The following is a 15,168-nucleotide window of genomic DNA, read 5'->3' on the forward strand; positions in this document are numbered from 1 at the left end:
CTGGGTTAGGTGGTAACCCTGTGTTCTGTGTATAGCAGACTGGGTTAGGTTGTAACCCTGTGTTCTGTGTTCTGTTAGTGGTAACCCTGTGTTCAGAGACTGGGTTAGGTGGTAACCCTGTGTTCTGTGTTCTGTGTATAGCAGACTGGGTTAGGTTGTAACCCTGTGTTCTGTGTTCTGTGTATGGCAGACTGGGTTAGGTGGTAACCCTGTGTTCTGTGTTCTGTGTATAGCAGACTGGGTTAGGTGGTAACCCTGTGTTCTGTGTTCTGTGTATGGCAGACTGGGTTAGGTGGTAACCCTGTGTTCTGTGTTCTGTGTATGGCAGACTGGGTTAGGTGGTAACCCTGTGTTCTGTGTATGGCAGACTGGGTTAGGTGGTAACCCTGTGTTCTGTGTTCTGTGTATGGCAGACTGGGTTAGGTGGTAACCCTGTGTTCTGTGTTCTGTGTATGGCAGACTGGGTTAGGTGGTAACCCTGTGTTCTGTGTTCTGTGTATGGCAGACTGGGTTAGGTTGTAACCCTGTGTTCTGTGTTCTGTGTATGGCAGACTGGGTTAGGTGTTAGGTTGTAACCCTGTGTTCTGTGTATAGCAGACTGGGTTAGGATGTAACCCTGTGTTCTGTGTTCTGTGTATAGCAGACTGGGTTAGGTGGTAACCCTGTGTTCTGTGTTCTGTGTATAGCAGACTGGGTTAGGTGGTAACCCTGTGTTCTGTGTATAGCAGACTGGGTTAGGTTGTAACTCTGTGTTCTGTGTTCTGTGTATGGCAGACTGGGTTAGGTGGTAACCCTGTGTTCTGTGTATGGCAGACTGGGTTAGGTTGTAACCCTGTGCTCTGTGTTCTGTGTATAGCAGACTGGGTTAGAACCCTGTGTTCTGTGTAGTGTAAAGCAGACTGGGTTAGGTGGTAACCCTGTGTTCTGTGTTCTGTGTATGGCAGACTGGGTTAGGTTGTAACCCTGTGTTCTGTGTTCTGTGTATGGCAGACTGGGTTAGGTGGTAACCCTGTGTTCTGTGTATGGCAGACTGGGTTAGGTGGTAACCCTGTGTTCTGTGTTCTGTGTGGTAACCCTGTGTTCTGTGTATGGCAGACTGGGTTAGGTTGTAACCCTGTGTTCTGTGTATGGCAGACTGGGTTAGGTGGTAACCCTGTGTTCTGTGTATAGCAGACTGGGTTAGGTTGTAACCCTGTGTTCTGTGTATAGCAGACTGGGTTAGGTTGTAACCCTGTGTTCTGTGTATAGCAGACTGGGTTAGGTGGTAACCCTGTGTTCTGGGTTAGGTTGTAACTCTGTGTTATGTTCTGTGTATAGCAGACTGGGTTAGGTGGTAACCCTGTGTTCTGTGTTCTGTGTATAGCAGACTGGGTTAGGTGGTAACCCTGTGTTCTGTGTTCTGTGTATAGCAGACTGGGTTAGGTTGTAACTCTGTGTTCTGTGTTCTGTGTATGGCAGACTGGGTTAGGTGGTAACCCTGTGTTCTGTGTATCAGACTGGGTTAGTTCCCTGTGTTCTGTGTTCTGTGTATGCAGACTGGGTTAGGTGGTAACCCTGTGTTCTGTGTAGGACTGGGTTAGGTGGTAACCCTGTGTTCTGTGTTCTGTGCAGACTGGGTTAGGTGGTAACCCTGTGTTCTGTGTTCTGTGTATGGCAGACTGGGTTAGGTGGTAACCCTGTGTTCTGTGTATGGCAGACTGGGTTAGGTGGTAACCCTGTGTTCTGTGTTCTGTGTATGGCAGACTGGGTTAGGTGGTAACCCTGTGTTCTGTGTTCTGTGTATGTGCAGACTGGGTTGGTTGTAACCCTGTGTTCTGTGTAACAGACTGTTAGTTCTGTGTTCTGTGTATAGCAGACTGGGTTAGGTGGTAACCCTGTGTTCTGTGTTCAGACTGTTTAACTCTGTGTTCTGTGTATGGCAGACTGGGTTAGGTGGTAACCCTGTGTTCTGTTTCTGTGTATACAGACTGGGTTAGGTGGTAACCCTGTGTTCTGTGTTCTGTGTATGGCAGACTGGGTTAGGTGGTAACCCTGTGTTCTGTGTTTGGGTTAGTTGTAACCCTGTGTTCTGTGTATAGCAGACTGGGTTGGGTTGTAACCCTGTGTTCTGTGTATGGCAGACTGGGTTAGGTTGTAACCCTGTGTTCTGTGTTCTGTGTATAGCAGACTGGGTTAGGTGGTAACCCTGTGTTCTGTGTTCTGTGTATGGCAGACTGGGTTAGGTGGTAACCCTGTGTTCTGTGTATGGCAGACTGGGTTAGGTGGTAACCCTGTGTTCTGTGTTCTGTGTATGGCAGACTGGGTTAGGTGGTAACCCTGTGTTCTGTGTTCTGTGTATGGCATGGGTTAGACTGTGTTCTGTGTATGTGTAGGCAGACTGGTTAGGTGGTAACCTGTGTTCTGTGTATGGCAGACTGGGTTAGGTGGTAACCCTGTGTTCTGTGTTCTGTGTATGGCAGACTGGGTTAGGTGGTAACCCTGTGTTCTGTGTTCTGTGTATGGCAGACTGGGTTAGGTGGTAACCCTGTGTTCTGTGTATGGCAGACTGGGTTAGGTTGTAACCCTGTGTTCTGTGTTCTGTGTATAGCAGACTGGGTTAGGTGGTAACCCTGTGTTCTGTGTTCTGTGTATGCAGACTGGGTTAGGTGGTAACCCTGTGTTCTGTGTATAGCAGACTGGGTTAGGTGGTAACCCTGTGTTCTGGTTCTGTGTATGGCAGGGTTAGGTGGTAACCCTGTGTTCTGTGTAGACTGGGTTAGGTGGTAACCCTGTGTTCTGTGTTCTGTGTATAGCAGACTGGGTTAGGTTGTAACCCTGTGTTCTGTGTTCTGTGTATGTGGGTTAGGTGGTAACCCTGTGTTCTGTGTTCTGTGTATGGCAGACTGGGTTAGGTGGTAACCCTGTGTTCTGTGTTCTGTGTATGGCAGACTGGGTTAGGTGGTAACCCTGTGTTCTGTGTTCTGTGTATGGCAGACTGGGTTAGGTGGTAACCCTGTGTTCTGTGTATGGCAGACTGGGTTAGGTTGTAACCCTGTGTTCTGTGTATAGCAGACTGGGTTAGGATGTAACCCTGTGTTCTGTGTTCTGTGTATAGCAGACTGGGTTAGGTGGTAACCCTGTGTTCTGTGTTCTGTGTATGGCAGACTGGGTTAGGTGGTAACCCTGTGTTCTGTGTATAGCAGACTGGGTTAGGTTGTAACCCTGTGTTCTGTGTTCAGACTGGGTTAGGTGGTAACCCTGTGTTCTGTGTAGCAGACTGGGTTAGGTTGTAACCCTGTGTTCTGTGTTCTGTGTATGGCAGACTGGGTTAGAACCCTGTGTTCTGGTGTGTAACAGACTGGGTTAGGTGGTAACCCTGTGTTCTGTGTTCTGTGTATAGCAGACTGGGTTAGGTGGTAACCCTGTGTTCTGTGTATGGCAGACTGGGTTAGGTGGTAACCCTGTGTTCTGTGTTCTGTGTATGGCAGACTGGGTTAGGTGGTAACCCTGTGTTCTGTGTATGTAGACTGGGTTCTGTGGTAGGTTAGGTTGTAACCCTGTGTTCTGTTAGGTTAACCCTGTGTTCTGTGTATAGCAGACTGGGTTGGTAACCCTGTGTTCTGTAACCCTGTGTTCTGTGTTCTGTGTATGGCAGACTGGGTTAGGTGGTAACCCTGTGTTCTGTGTTCTGTGTATGGCAGACTGGGTTAGGTGGTAACCCTGTGTTCTGTGTTCTGTGTATGGCAGACTGGGTTAGGTGGTAACCCTGTGTTCTGTGTTCTGTGTATGGCAGACTGGGTTAGGTGGTAACCCTGTGTTCTGTGTTCTGTGTATGGCAGACTGGGTTAGGTTGTAACCCTGTGTTCTGTGTATGGCAGACTGGGTTAGGTGGTAACCCTGGGTTAGGTGTGTTTCTGTGTATGGCAGACTGGGTTAGGTTGTAACCCTGTGTTCTGTGTATAGCAGACTGGGTTAGGTGGTAACCCTGTGTTCTGTGTATAGCAGACTGGGTTAGGTTGTAACTCTGTGTTATGTGTTCTGTGTATAGCAGACTGGGTTAGGTGGTAACCCTGTGTTCTGTGTTCTGTGTATAGCAGACTGGGTTAGGTGGTAACCCTGTGTTCTGTGTATAGCAGACTGGGTTAGGTTGTAACCCTGTGTTCTGTGTATAGCAGACTGGGTTAGGTGGTAACCCTGTGTTCTGTGTTCTGGCAGACTGGGTTAGGTTGTAACCCTGTGTTCTGTGTTCTGGCAGACTGGGTTAGGTGGTAACCCTGTGTTCTGTGTTCTGTGTATGGCAGACTGGGTTAGGTGGTAACCCTGTGTTCTGTGTTGGCAGACTGGGTTAGGTGGTAACCCTGTGTTCTGTGTTCTGTGTATGGCAGACTGGGTTAGGTGGTAACCCTGTGTTCTGTGTTCTGTGTATGGCAGACTGGTTTGTTAGGGACTTGGTAACCCTGTGTTCTGTGTATGGCAGACTGGGTTAGGTGGTAACCCTGTGTTCTGTGTATGGCAGACTGGGTTAGGTGGTAACCCTGTGTTCTGTGTATGGCAGACTGGGTTAGGTGGTAACCCTGTGTTCTGTGTTTTGTGTATGGCAGACTGGGTTAGGTGGTAACCCTGTGTTCTGTGTATGGCAGACTGGGTTAGGTGGTAACCTGTGTTCTGTTCTGTGTATGGCAGACTGGGTTAGGTGGTAACCCTGTGTTCTGTGTTCTGTGTATGGCAGACTGGGTTAGGTGGTAACCCTGTGTTCTGTGTATGGCAGACTGGGTTAGGTGGTAACCCTGTGTTCTGTGTTCTGTGTATGGCAGACTGGGTTAGGTGGTAACCCTGTGTTCTGTGTTCTGTGTATGGCAGACTGGGTTAGGTGGTAACCCTGTGTTCTGTGTTCTGTGTATGGCAGACTGGTTTAGGTGGTAACCCTGTGTTCTGTGTTCTGTGTATGGCAGACTGGGTTAGGTGGTAACCCTGTGTTCTGTGTTCTGTGTATGGCAGACTGGGTTAGGTGGTAACTCTGTGTTCTGTGTTCTGTGTATGGCAGACTGGGTTAGGTGGTAACCCTGTGTTCTGTGTTCTGTGTATGGCAGACTGGGTTAGGTGGTAACCCTGTGTTCTGTGTATAGCAGACTGGGTTAGGTTGTAACCCTGTGTTCTGTGTATAGCAGACTGGGTTAGGTGGTAACCCTGTGTTCTGTGTTCTGTGTATGGCAGACTGGGTTAGGTGGTAACCCTGTGTGTACTGGTTCTGTTAGGCAGACTGGGTTAGGTAACCCTGTGTTCTGTGTATAGCAGACTGGGTTAGGTGGTAACCCTGTGTTCTGTGTATGGCAGACTGGGTTAGGTGGTAACCCTGTGTTCTGTGTATGGCAGACTGGGTTAGGTTGTAACCCTGTGTTCTGTGTTCTGTGTATAGCAGACTGATTTAGGTGGTAACCCTGTGTTCTGTGTCGTGTGTATGGCAGACTGGGTTAGGTTGTAACCCTGTGTTCTGTGTTCTGTGTATGGCAGACTGGGTTAGGTGGTAACCCTGTGTTCTGTGTATGGCAGACTGGGTTAGGTGGTAACCCTGTGTTCTGTGTTCTGTGTATAGCAGACTGGGTTAGGTGGTAACCCTGTGTTCTGTGTATGGCAGACTGGGTTAGGTGGTAACCCTGTGTTCTGTGTATGGCAGACTGGGTTAGGTTGTAACCCTGTGTTCTGTGTATGGCAGACTGGGTTAGGTGGTAACCCTGTGTTCTGTGTATAGCAGACTGGGTTAGGTGGTAACCCTGTGTTCTGTGTTCTGTGTATGGCAGACTGGGTTGGTGGTAACCCTGTGTTAGCAGACTGGGTTGGAGTTGTAACTCTGTGTTCTGTTCTGTGTTGGGTGACTGGGTTGAGTGGTTCTGTGTATAGCAGACTGGGTTAGGTGGTAACCCTGTGTTCTGCAGACTGGGTTAGGTGGTAACCCTGTGTTCTGTGTTCTGTGCATGGCAGACTGGGTTAGGTGGTAACCCTGTGTTCTGTGTTCTGTGTATGGCAGACTGGGTTAGGTGGTAACCCTGTGTTCTGTGTTCTGTGTATAGCAGACTGGGTTAGGTGGTAACCCTGTGTTCTGTGTTCTGTGTATAGCAGACTGGGTTAGGTGGTAACCCTGTGTTCTGTGTTCTGTGTATGGCAGACTGGGTTAGGTGGTAACCCTGTGTTCTGTGTATAGCAGACTGGGTTAGGTGGTAACCCTGTGTTCTGTGTATAGCAGACTGGGTTAGGTGGTAACCCTGTGTTCTGTGTATGGCAGACTGGGTTGGGATTTGTAACCCTGTGTTCTGTGTTCTGTGTATAGCAGACTGGGTTAGGTGGTAACCCTGTGTTCTGTGTCGTGTGTAAAGCAGACTGGGTTAGGTGGTAACCCTGTGTTCTGTGTTCTGTGTAAAGCAGACTGGGTTAGGTTGTAACCCTGTGTTCTGTGTTCTGTGTATGGCAGACTGGGTTAGGTTGTAACCCTGTGTTCTGTGTTCTGTGTATGGCAGACTGGGTTAGGTGGTAACCCTGTGTTCTGTGTATGGCAGACTGGGTTAGGTGGTAACCCTGTGTTCTGTGTTCTGTGTATGGCAGACTGGGTTAGGTTGTAACCCTGTGTTCTGTGTTCTGTGTATGGGTTAGGTAACCCTGTGTTCTAGACAGACTGGGTTAAGAGTGGTAACCCTGTGTTCTGTGTTCTGTGTATAGCAGACTGGGTTAGGTGGTAACCCTGTGTTCTGTGTATGGCAGACTGGGTTAGGTGGTAACCCTGTGTTCTGTGTATGGCAGACTGGGTTAGGTTGTAACCCTGTGTTCTGTGTATGGCAGACTGGGTTAGGTGGTAACCCTGTGTTCTGTGTTCTGTGTATAGCAGACTGGGTTAGGTTGTAACCCTGTGTTCTGTGTATAGCAGACTGGGTTAGGTGGTAACCCTGTGTTCTGTGTATGGCAGACTGGGTTAGGTGGTAACCCTGTGTTCTGTGTATAGCAGACTGGGTTAGGTTGTAACTCTGTGTTCTGTGTTCTGTGTATGGCAGACTGGGTTAGGTTGTAACCCTGTGTTCTGTGTATAGCAGACTGGGTTAGGTGGTAACCCTGTGTTCTGTGTATGGCAGACTGGGTTAGGTTGTAACCCTGTGTTCTGTGTTCTGTGTATGGCAGACTGGGTTAGGTGGTAACCCTGTGTTCTGTGTTCTGTGTATGGCAGACTGGGTTAGGTGGTAACCCTGTGTTCTGTGTTCTGTGTATAGCAGACTGGGTTAGGTGGTAACCCTGTGTTCTGTGTATGGCAGACTGGGTTAGGTGGTAACCCTGTGTACTGTGTTCTGTGTATGGCAGACTGGGTTAGGTGGTAACCCTGTGTTCTGTGTATAGCAGACTGGGTTAGGTGGTAACCCTGTGTTCTGTGTATGGCAGACTGGGTTAGGTGGTAACCCTGTGTTCTGTGTATGGCAGACTGGGTTAGGTTGTAACCCTGTGTTCTGTGTATAGCAGACTGGGTTAGGTGGTAACCCTGTGTTCTGTGTCGTGTGTAAAGCAGACTGGGTTAGGTGGTAACCCTGTGTTCTGTGTTCTGTGTAAAGCAGACTGGGTTAGGTTGTAACCCTGTGTTCTGTGTTCTGTGTATGGCAGACTGGGTTAGGTTGTAACCCTGTGTTCTGTGTTCTGTGTATGGCAGACTGGGTTAGGTGGTAACCCTGTGTTCTGTGTATGGCAGACTGGGTTAGGTGGTAACCCTGTGTTCTGTGTTCTGTGTATGGCAGACTGGGTTAGGTTGTAACCCTGTGTTCTGTGTTCTGTGTATAGCAGACTGGGTTAGGTGGTAACCCTGTGTTCTGTGTATAGCAGACTGGGTTAGGTGGTAACCCTGTGTTCTGTGTTCTGTGTATAGCAGACTGGGTTAGGTGGTAACTCTGTGTTCTGTGTATAGCAGACTGGGTTAGGTGGTAACCCTGTGTTCTGTGTATAGCAGACTGGGTTAGGTGGTAACTCTGTGTTCTGTGTTCTATGTGTTAGGTTCCCCATGTTTAACCCTGTATTCTGTGTTCTATGTGTTAGGTTCCCCATGTTTAACCCTGTATTCTGTGTTCTATGTGTTAGGTTCCCCTGTGTGCTAACACTGTATTCTGTGTTCTATGTGTTAGGTTCCCCTGTGTGCTAACACTGTATTCTGTGTTCTATGTGTTAGGTTCCCCTGTGTGCTAACACTGTATTCTGTGTTCTATGTGTTAGGTTCCCCCGTGTTCTAACCCTGTGTTCTGTGTTCTATGTGTTAGGTTTCCCGTGTTCTAACCCTGTGTTCTATGTGTGTCCTATGTCAGGTTACTCCCAGCTGCAGCGTTTCAGCCTGAAGGGTTTTGACGTCCTGCAGAACATCCAGATGGGACGACTGTGTGATGTCAGAGGTACGGTAAGAGCTGCTGGGGCAGATATTTAACAGACCCCCCCTGCCCCCCCCCCCAGTGCCGTAACACAGAGTTACAGCACCATCTTTGGGACTGCGTTGTCCATCGCCTGAACATGGCACACAACATTTTGGAGGGGGCTGTTCAGGCACACAACATTTTGGAGGGGGGGGGGGCTGTTCAGGCACACAACATTTTGGAGGGGGCTGTTCAGGCACACAACATTTTGGAGGGGGCTGTTCAGGCACACAACATTTTGGAGGGGGCTGTTAAGGCACACAACATTTTGGAGGGGGCTGTTCAGGCACACAACATTTTGGAGGGGGCTGTTCAGGCACACAACATTTTTGGAGGGGCTGTTCAGGCACACAACATTTTGGAGGGGCTGTTCAGGCACACAACATTTTGGAGGGGGGGGCTGTTCAGGCACACAACATTTTGTTTTGGGGGCTGTTCAGGCACACAACATTTTGTTTTGGGGCTGTTCAGGCACACAACATTTTGGAGGGGGTTGTTCAGGCACACAACATTTTGGAGGGGAGGGGGCTGTTTGGCACACAACATTTTGTTTTGGGGGCTGTTCAGGCACACAACATTTTGGAGGGGGGCTGTTCAGGCACACAACATGTTGTTTTGGGGGGCTGTTCAGGCACACAACATGTTGTTTTGGGGGCTGTTCAGGCACACAACATGTTGTTTTGGGGGGGGCTGTTCAGGCACACAACATGTTGTTTTGGGGGTTGTTCAGGCACACAACATGTTGTTTTGGGGCTGTTCAGGCACACAACATGTTGTTTTGAGGGGAGGGGGGGCTGTTCAGGCACACAACATGTTGTTTTGGAGGGGGGTTGTTCAGGCACACAACATGTTGTTTTGGGGGCTGTTCAGGCACACAACATGTTGTTTTTTGGGGCTGTTCAGGCACACAACATGTTGGACGGGGGCTGTTCAGGCACACAACATGTTGGAGGGGGGCTGTTCAGGCACACAACATGTTGGAGGGGGCTGTTCAGGCACAAACATGTTGGAGGGGGCTGTTCAGGCACACAACATGTTGTTGGGGGAGCTGTTCAGGCACACAACATGTTGTTTTGGGGGCTGTTCAGGCACACAACATGTTGTTGGGGGGGTTGTTCAGGCACAAACATGTTGGAGGGGTTGTTCAGGCACACAACATGTTGTTGGGGGGGGTTGTTCAGGCACACAACATGTTGTTGGAGGGGGCTTTTGTGACACATTGACTAAATTGTTTTGTGCACCACAATGAGCAGTATTTCTGATGTTTTGACAGTGTCACAAAAGCTAGCATGATTTCTCCAACATTAACGTAAACTCGCCCCATTCCGTACAAATGTGCGTAACCGCGGCATTCAAACGAGGCTGCGTTTTTGAAAACAAATGGGACTGTAGTGACTGTGTTGGCATGGTTTCCATTCAAGTGTTGATTGCCATGGTAATGGACTAACTAACAGTATTAGAGAAAAGATGGAAAAAACGGACCCCTCTGACGCTGTACGTTACAACCTGACGTGTCACTACATAACGTACAGTAAAACGTTAAAAAAACTTCATTATTCATGATTAATATAATTATTGCTAATGTTAAACTAATATTTCATGACTAGGGTGCCAATTTGCATTTTTTTTTGCGTGTCATTAGTGCGAGCCACCATGACATTCAAAAGCCGGAACTTCTGCAGTTCATTTGTGAGGCTAACGTTAGCGTTAGCCCTAAACCCCTCTTCAAATTCGCCACAAACCTTCAAACAGGTATGTGATGAGACATAAAGTCTTTATGTTTTATTTACAAATCGGGTGAAAAAAACCAATTTTACCCTCCTTTCACGATCACGTCGTAGCCTTCGCTTCCCAGCCGCCATTTTTAAAAAGCCCAGACGAAGCTCATTGCCTTCTTGAATCATGCAGAGACGGGCTTCATGAAGGTCTCGTCATTGAGTTTGCTGTAAAGGGGAGAAATTGTGCTTTACATTTGGTATTGATATTATTGGTGGATTTCTTCCGGGTTGGAGCGAGCGGTCGCATCTGCACTCGGTCCGCAGGTAGTATTACATTTCATTACATTTCATTATAGTACAGGTTTGATTTGTCTAATCTTAGCAATTTCTTCTTAGCTAGTACACAGCCGTCTTTGTATCATAGATAATTGCGTAATTATCGTATTTAGCCTAACGCAGTCTACACTGCCCTGCAGCTAGCCAGCTAGCTAACGTCCACCGTTAGCTAGTCCACCGTCTACCGATTAGCAGCACAACTATTACACTCAACTGAACGACTTGATTAGTGTAGTGTTAGCTAGCTACATAGTTGTCTTTGCTGTCTTCGTACCCAAGATAATTGTGTAGTTTAGAGTGTGTAGTTTTTATGTCGTCCTTAACATAGGAGACTCTGCTAGCTAGCCAACAGCTAGCCAACGTCTACCGAACAGAACTTCTGCACTCAACAATCCGGTCGCATTTCGCTCGCTCCACAGGTAGTATCACATTTTTCATTTCATTTCATTACAGTACAACGGCTTGATTTGTTTGATCGTAGCTAGCTAGCCAAGCTAGCCAGCATAGCCGTCTTTGTATCAAATATAATTGTGTAGTCTAGAGCGATTTCCTAGGTTAGCCAGCCAGCTATTGTCGTTCTTTTAACGCAACGTAACGTAATCAACACTGCTAGCTAGCCAGCTAGCCCCGAATAGCAGCACAGTAGAAACTATTACACTCAACGGAACGACTTGATTAGTGTAGTGTCAACAACCCAGCCAATGCCAACTAGCCTACTTAGTCAACAACGCAGCCTCTGCCAGCTAGCCTACTTCAGCAGTACTGTATCATTTTAATCATTTTAGTCAATAAGATTCTTGCTACGTAAGCTTAACTCTCTGAACACTCGTGACGTGTAGTCCACTTGTCATTCAATCTCCTTTGCATTAGCGTAGCCTCTTGTGTAGCCTGTCAACTATGTGTCTGTCTATCCCTGTTCTCTCCTCTCTGCACAGACCATACAAACGCTCCACACCGCGTGGCCGCCACCTAATCTGGTGGTCCCAGCGCACGACCCACGTGGAGTTCAGGTCTCCGGTAGCCTCTGGAACTGCCGATCTGCGGCCAACAAGGCAGAGTTCATCTCCGCCTATGTCTCCCTCCAGTCCCTCGACTTCTTGGCACTGACGGAAACATGGATCACCACAGACAACACTGCTACTCCTACTGCTCTCTCTTCGTCTGCCCACGTGTTCTCGCACACCCCGAGAGCTTCTGGTCAGCGGGGTGGTGGCACCGGGATCCTCATCTCTCCCAAGTGGTCATTCTCTCTTTCTCCCCTTACCCATCTGTCTATCGCCTCCTTTGAATTCCATGCTGTCACAGTTACCAGCCCTTTCAAGCTTAACATCCTTATCATTTATCGCCCTCCAGGTTCCCTCGGAGAGTTCATCAATGAGCTTGATGCCTTGATAAGCTCCTTTCCTGAGGACGGCTCACCTCTCACAGTTCTGGGCGACTTTAACCTCCCCACGCCTACCTTTGACTCATTCCTCTCTGCCTCCTTCTTTCCACTCCTCTCCTCTTTTGACCTCACCCTCTCACCTTCCCCCTACTCACAAGGCAGGAAATACGCTCGACCTCATCTTTACTAGATGCTGTTCTTCCACTAACCTCATTGCAACTCCTCCAAGTCTCCGACCACTACCTTGTATCCTTTTCCCTCTCGCTCTCATCCAACACTTCCCACACTGCCCCTACTCGGATGGTATCGCGCCGTCCCAACCTTCGCTCTCTCTCCCCCGCTACTCTCTCCTCTTCCATCCTATCATCTCTTCCTCTGCTCAAACCTTCTCCAACCTATCTCCTGATTCTGCCTCCTCAACCCTCCTCTCCTCCCTTTCTGCATCCTTTGACTCTCTATGTCCCTATCCTCCAGGCCGGCTGGTCCTCCCCTCCCGCTCCGTGGCTCGACGACTCATTGCGAGCTCACAGAACAGGGCTCCGGCAGCCGAGCGGAAATGGAGGAAAACCGCCTCCCTGCGGACCTGACATCCTTTCACTCCTCCTCTCTACATTTTCCTCTTCTCTTCTTGAAAGCTCCTACCACTCTAAATTCCAAGCATCTGCCTCTAACCCTAGTAAGCCTCACCTCAGCCCCTCCCCCTCCTCCCTCTCTGCAGATGACTTCGTTTTTTGAAAAGAAGGTCGGCGACATCCGCCTCGTTTGCTAAGTCAAAACGACACCGCTGGTTCTGCTCACTGCCCTCCCTGTGCTCCTGACCTCTTTCTCCCCTCTCTCTCAGATGAAATCTCGCGTCTTGTGACTACAACCTGCCAGCTGACCTCCCCTCCTCTCTTCTCCAGACCATTTCCGGAGACCTCCTCCCTTACCTCACCTCGCTCTGAGTAGCCTCCCTTCCGTCTTCAAGAGAGCGAGAGTTGCACCCCCTTCTGTTTCGATCCCTCCGATGTCAGCAACTACAGACCAGTATCCCTTCTTTTCTTTTCTCTCCAAAACTCTTGAACGTGCCGTCCTTGGCCAGCCTCCCTCTCTCTCAGAATGACCTTCTTGATCCAAATCAGTGAGGTTTCAAGACTAGTCATTCAACTGAGACTATCTTCTCTGTATCAGGAGCGCTCCGCACTGCTAGCCTCTCTCTCCAGCCTATCGGCTGCCTTTGAACCATCAGATCCTCCTCTCCACACCTCTCCGAGTCATCTCGTATCTGACAGGTCGCTCCTACCAGGTGGCGTGGCGAGAATCTCTCCACACCAGTGCTCTCACCACTGGTGTCCCCCAGGGCTCTGTTCTAGGCCCTCTCCTATTCTCGCTATACACCAAGTCACTTGGCTCTGTCATAACCTCATGGTCTCCCTATCATTGCAGCAGACGACACACAATTAATCTTCTCCTTTCCCCCCTTCTGATGACCAGGTGGCTCTCTGCATGTCTGGCAGACATATCCAGCGGATCACCACCTCAAGCTGAACCTCGGCAAGACGGAAGCGGAGCTGCTCTTCCCGGGAGGACTGCCCGTTCCATGATCTCGCCATCACGGTTGAGTCCAGTCCTCCTCCCAGCGCTAGAACCTTGGCGTGATCCTGGACAACACCCTGTCGTTCTCAACTAACATCAAGGCGGTGGCCCGTTCCTGTAGGTTCATGCTCTACAACATCCGCAGAGTAGACCCTGCCTCACACAGGAAGCGAGGTCCAATCCAGGCACTTGTCATCTCCCGTCTGGATTACTGCAACTCGCTGTTGGCTGGGCTCCTGCCTGTGCCATTAAACCCTACAACTCATCCAGAACGCCGCAGCCCGTCTGGTGTTCAACCTTCCCAAGTTCTCTCACGCAGCTCCTCCGCTCTCCACTGGCCAGTTGAAGCTGCATCCGCTACAAGACCATGGTGCTTGCCTGCGGAGCTGTGAGGGGAACGGCACCTCAGTACCTCCAGGCTCTGATCAGGCCCTACACCCAAACAAGGGCACTGCGTTCATCTCCTCTGGCCTGCTCGCCTCCCTACCACTGAGGAAGTACAGTTCCGCTGTTTCAAAACTGTTCCTGCTCTGGCCCCCAATGGTGGAACAAACTCCCTCACGACGCCAGGACAGCGGGAGTCAATCACCACCTTCCGGAGACACCTGAAACCCCACCTCTTTAAGGAATACAGGATAGGATAAAGTAATCCCTCTCACCCCCTCCCCCTGAAAAGATTTAGATGCACTAGTTCCACTGGAGGTCATAAGGTGAATGCACCAATTTGACTCTGGATAAGAGCGTCTGCTAAATGACTGTAAATGTTAAATGTAAATTACAGTTGATCTGGAAGTAGTACGTTTTTGGGGCGCAAAAAAATAAGGTCAATTGTACGGACCAACACGATGTACAAAAGTGAGTGAATTTACGTTACCTAGCTAGCTCAAGCAGCTGCTGTTAGCTGCGACTCCAGCGAGTCAGTATCTGCAGTAGCCTCCCTCCAGCTGCTGTTTGACTCCAGCGAGTCAGTATCTGCAGTAGCCTCCTCCAGCTGCTGTTTGACTCCAGCGTCAGTATCTGCAGCCTCCTCCAGCTGCTGTAGCGAGTCTGCAGTAGCCTCCTCCAGCTGCTGTTTGACTCCAGCGAGTCAGTATCTGCAGTAGCCTCCCTCCAGCTGCTGTTTGCCACTCCAGCGAGTCAGTATCTGCAGTAGCCTCCTCCAGCTGCTGTTTGACTCCAGCGAGTCAGTATCTGCAGTAGCCTCCTCCAGCTGCTGTTTGACTCCAGCGAGTCAGTATCTGCAGTAGCCTCCCTCCAGCTGCTGTTTGACTCCAGCGAGTCAGTATCTGCAGTAGCCTCCTCCAGCTGCTGTTTGACTCCAGCGAGTCAGTATCTGCAGTAGCCTCCTCCAGCTGCTGTTTGACTCCAGCGAGTCAGTATCTGCAGCAGCCTCCCTCCAGCTGCTGTTTGACTCCAGCGAGTCAGTATCTGCAGTCCTCCTCCAGCTGCTGTTTGACTCTGCAGTATCTGCAGCTCCCTCCAGCTGCTGTTTGACTCCAGCGAGTCAGTATCTGCAGTAGCCTGCAGTAGCCTCTCCAGCTGCTGTTTGCCGCGACTCCAGCGAGTCAGTATCTGCAGTAGCCTCCCTCCAGCTGCTGTTTGACTCCAGCGAGTCAGTATCTGCAGTAGCCTCCTCCAGCTGCTGTTTGACTCCAGCGAGTCAGTATCTGCAGTAGCCTCCTCCAGCTGCTGTTTGACTCCAGCGAGTCAGTATCTGCAGTAGCCTCCCTCCAGCTACTGTTAATTGACT

General features: G+C 49.6%; 1 protein-coding gene across 1 annotated transcript in view; it reads left to right on the plus strand.

The window, feature by feature from the left end:
* Positions 1–15,168, plus strand: part of iqch (IQ motif containing H) — a 245,774-nt gene that overhangs the window by 129,136 nt on the left and 101,470 nt on the right. Inside the window, exon 12 of the mRNA XM_065002854.1 lies at positions 8,304–8,387. Coding sequence (XP_064858926.1) covers positions 8,304–8,387 — 84 coding nt within the window. The remainder of the gene's footprint in view (positions 1–8,303; positions 8,388–15,168) is intronic.

Source organism: Oncorhynchus nerka, linkage group LG17 (assembly GCF_034236695.1).
Source record: "Oncorhynchus nerka isolate Pitt River linkage group LG17, Oner_Uvic_2.0, whole genome shotgun sequence".
Lineage (NCBI taxonomy): Eukaryota > Metazoa > Chordata > Actinopteri > Salmoniformes > Salmonidae > Oncorhynchus > Oncorhynchus nerka.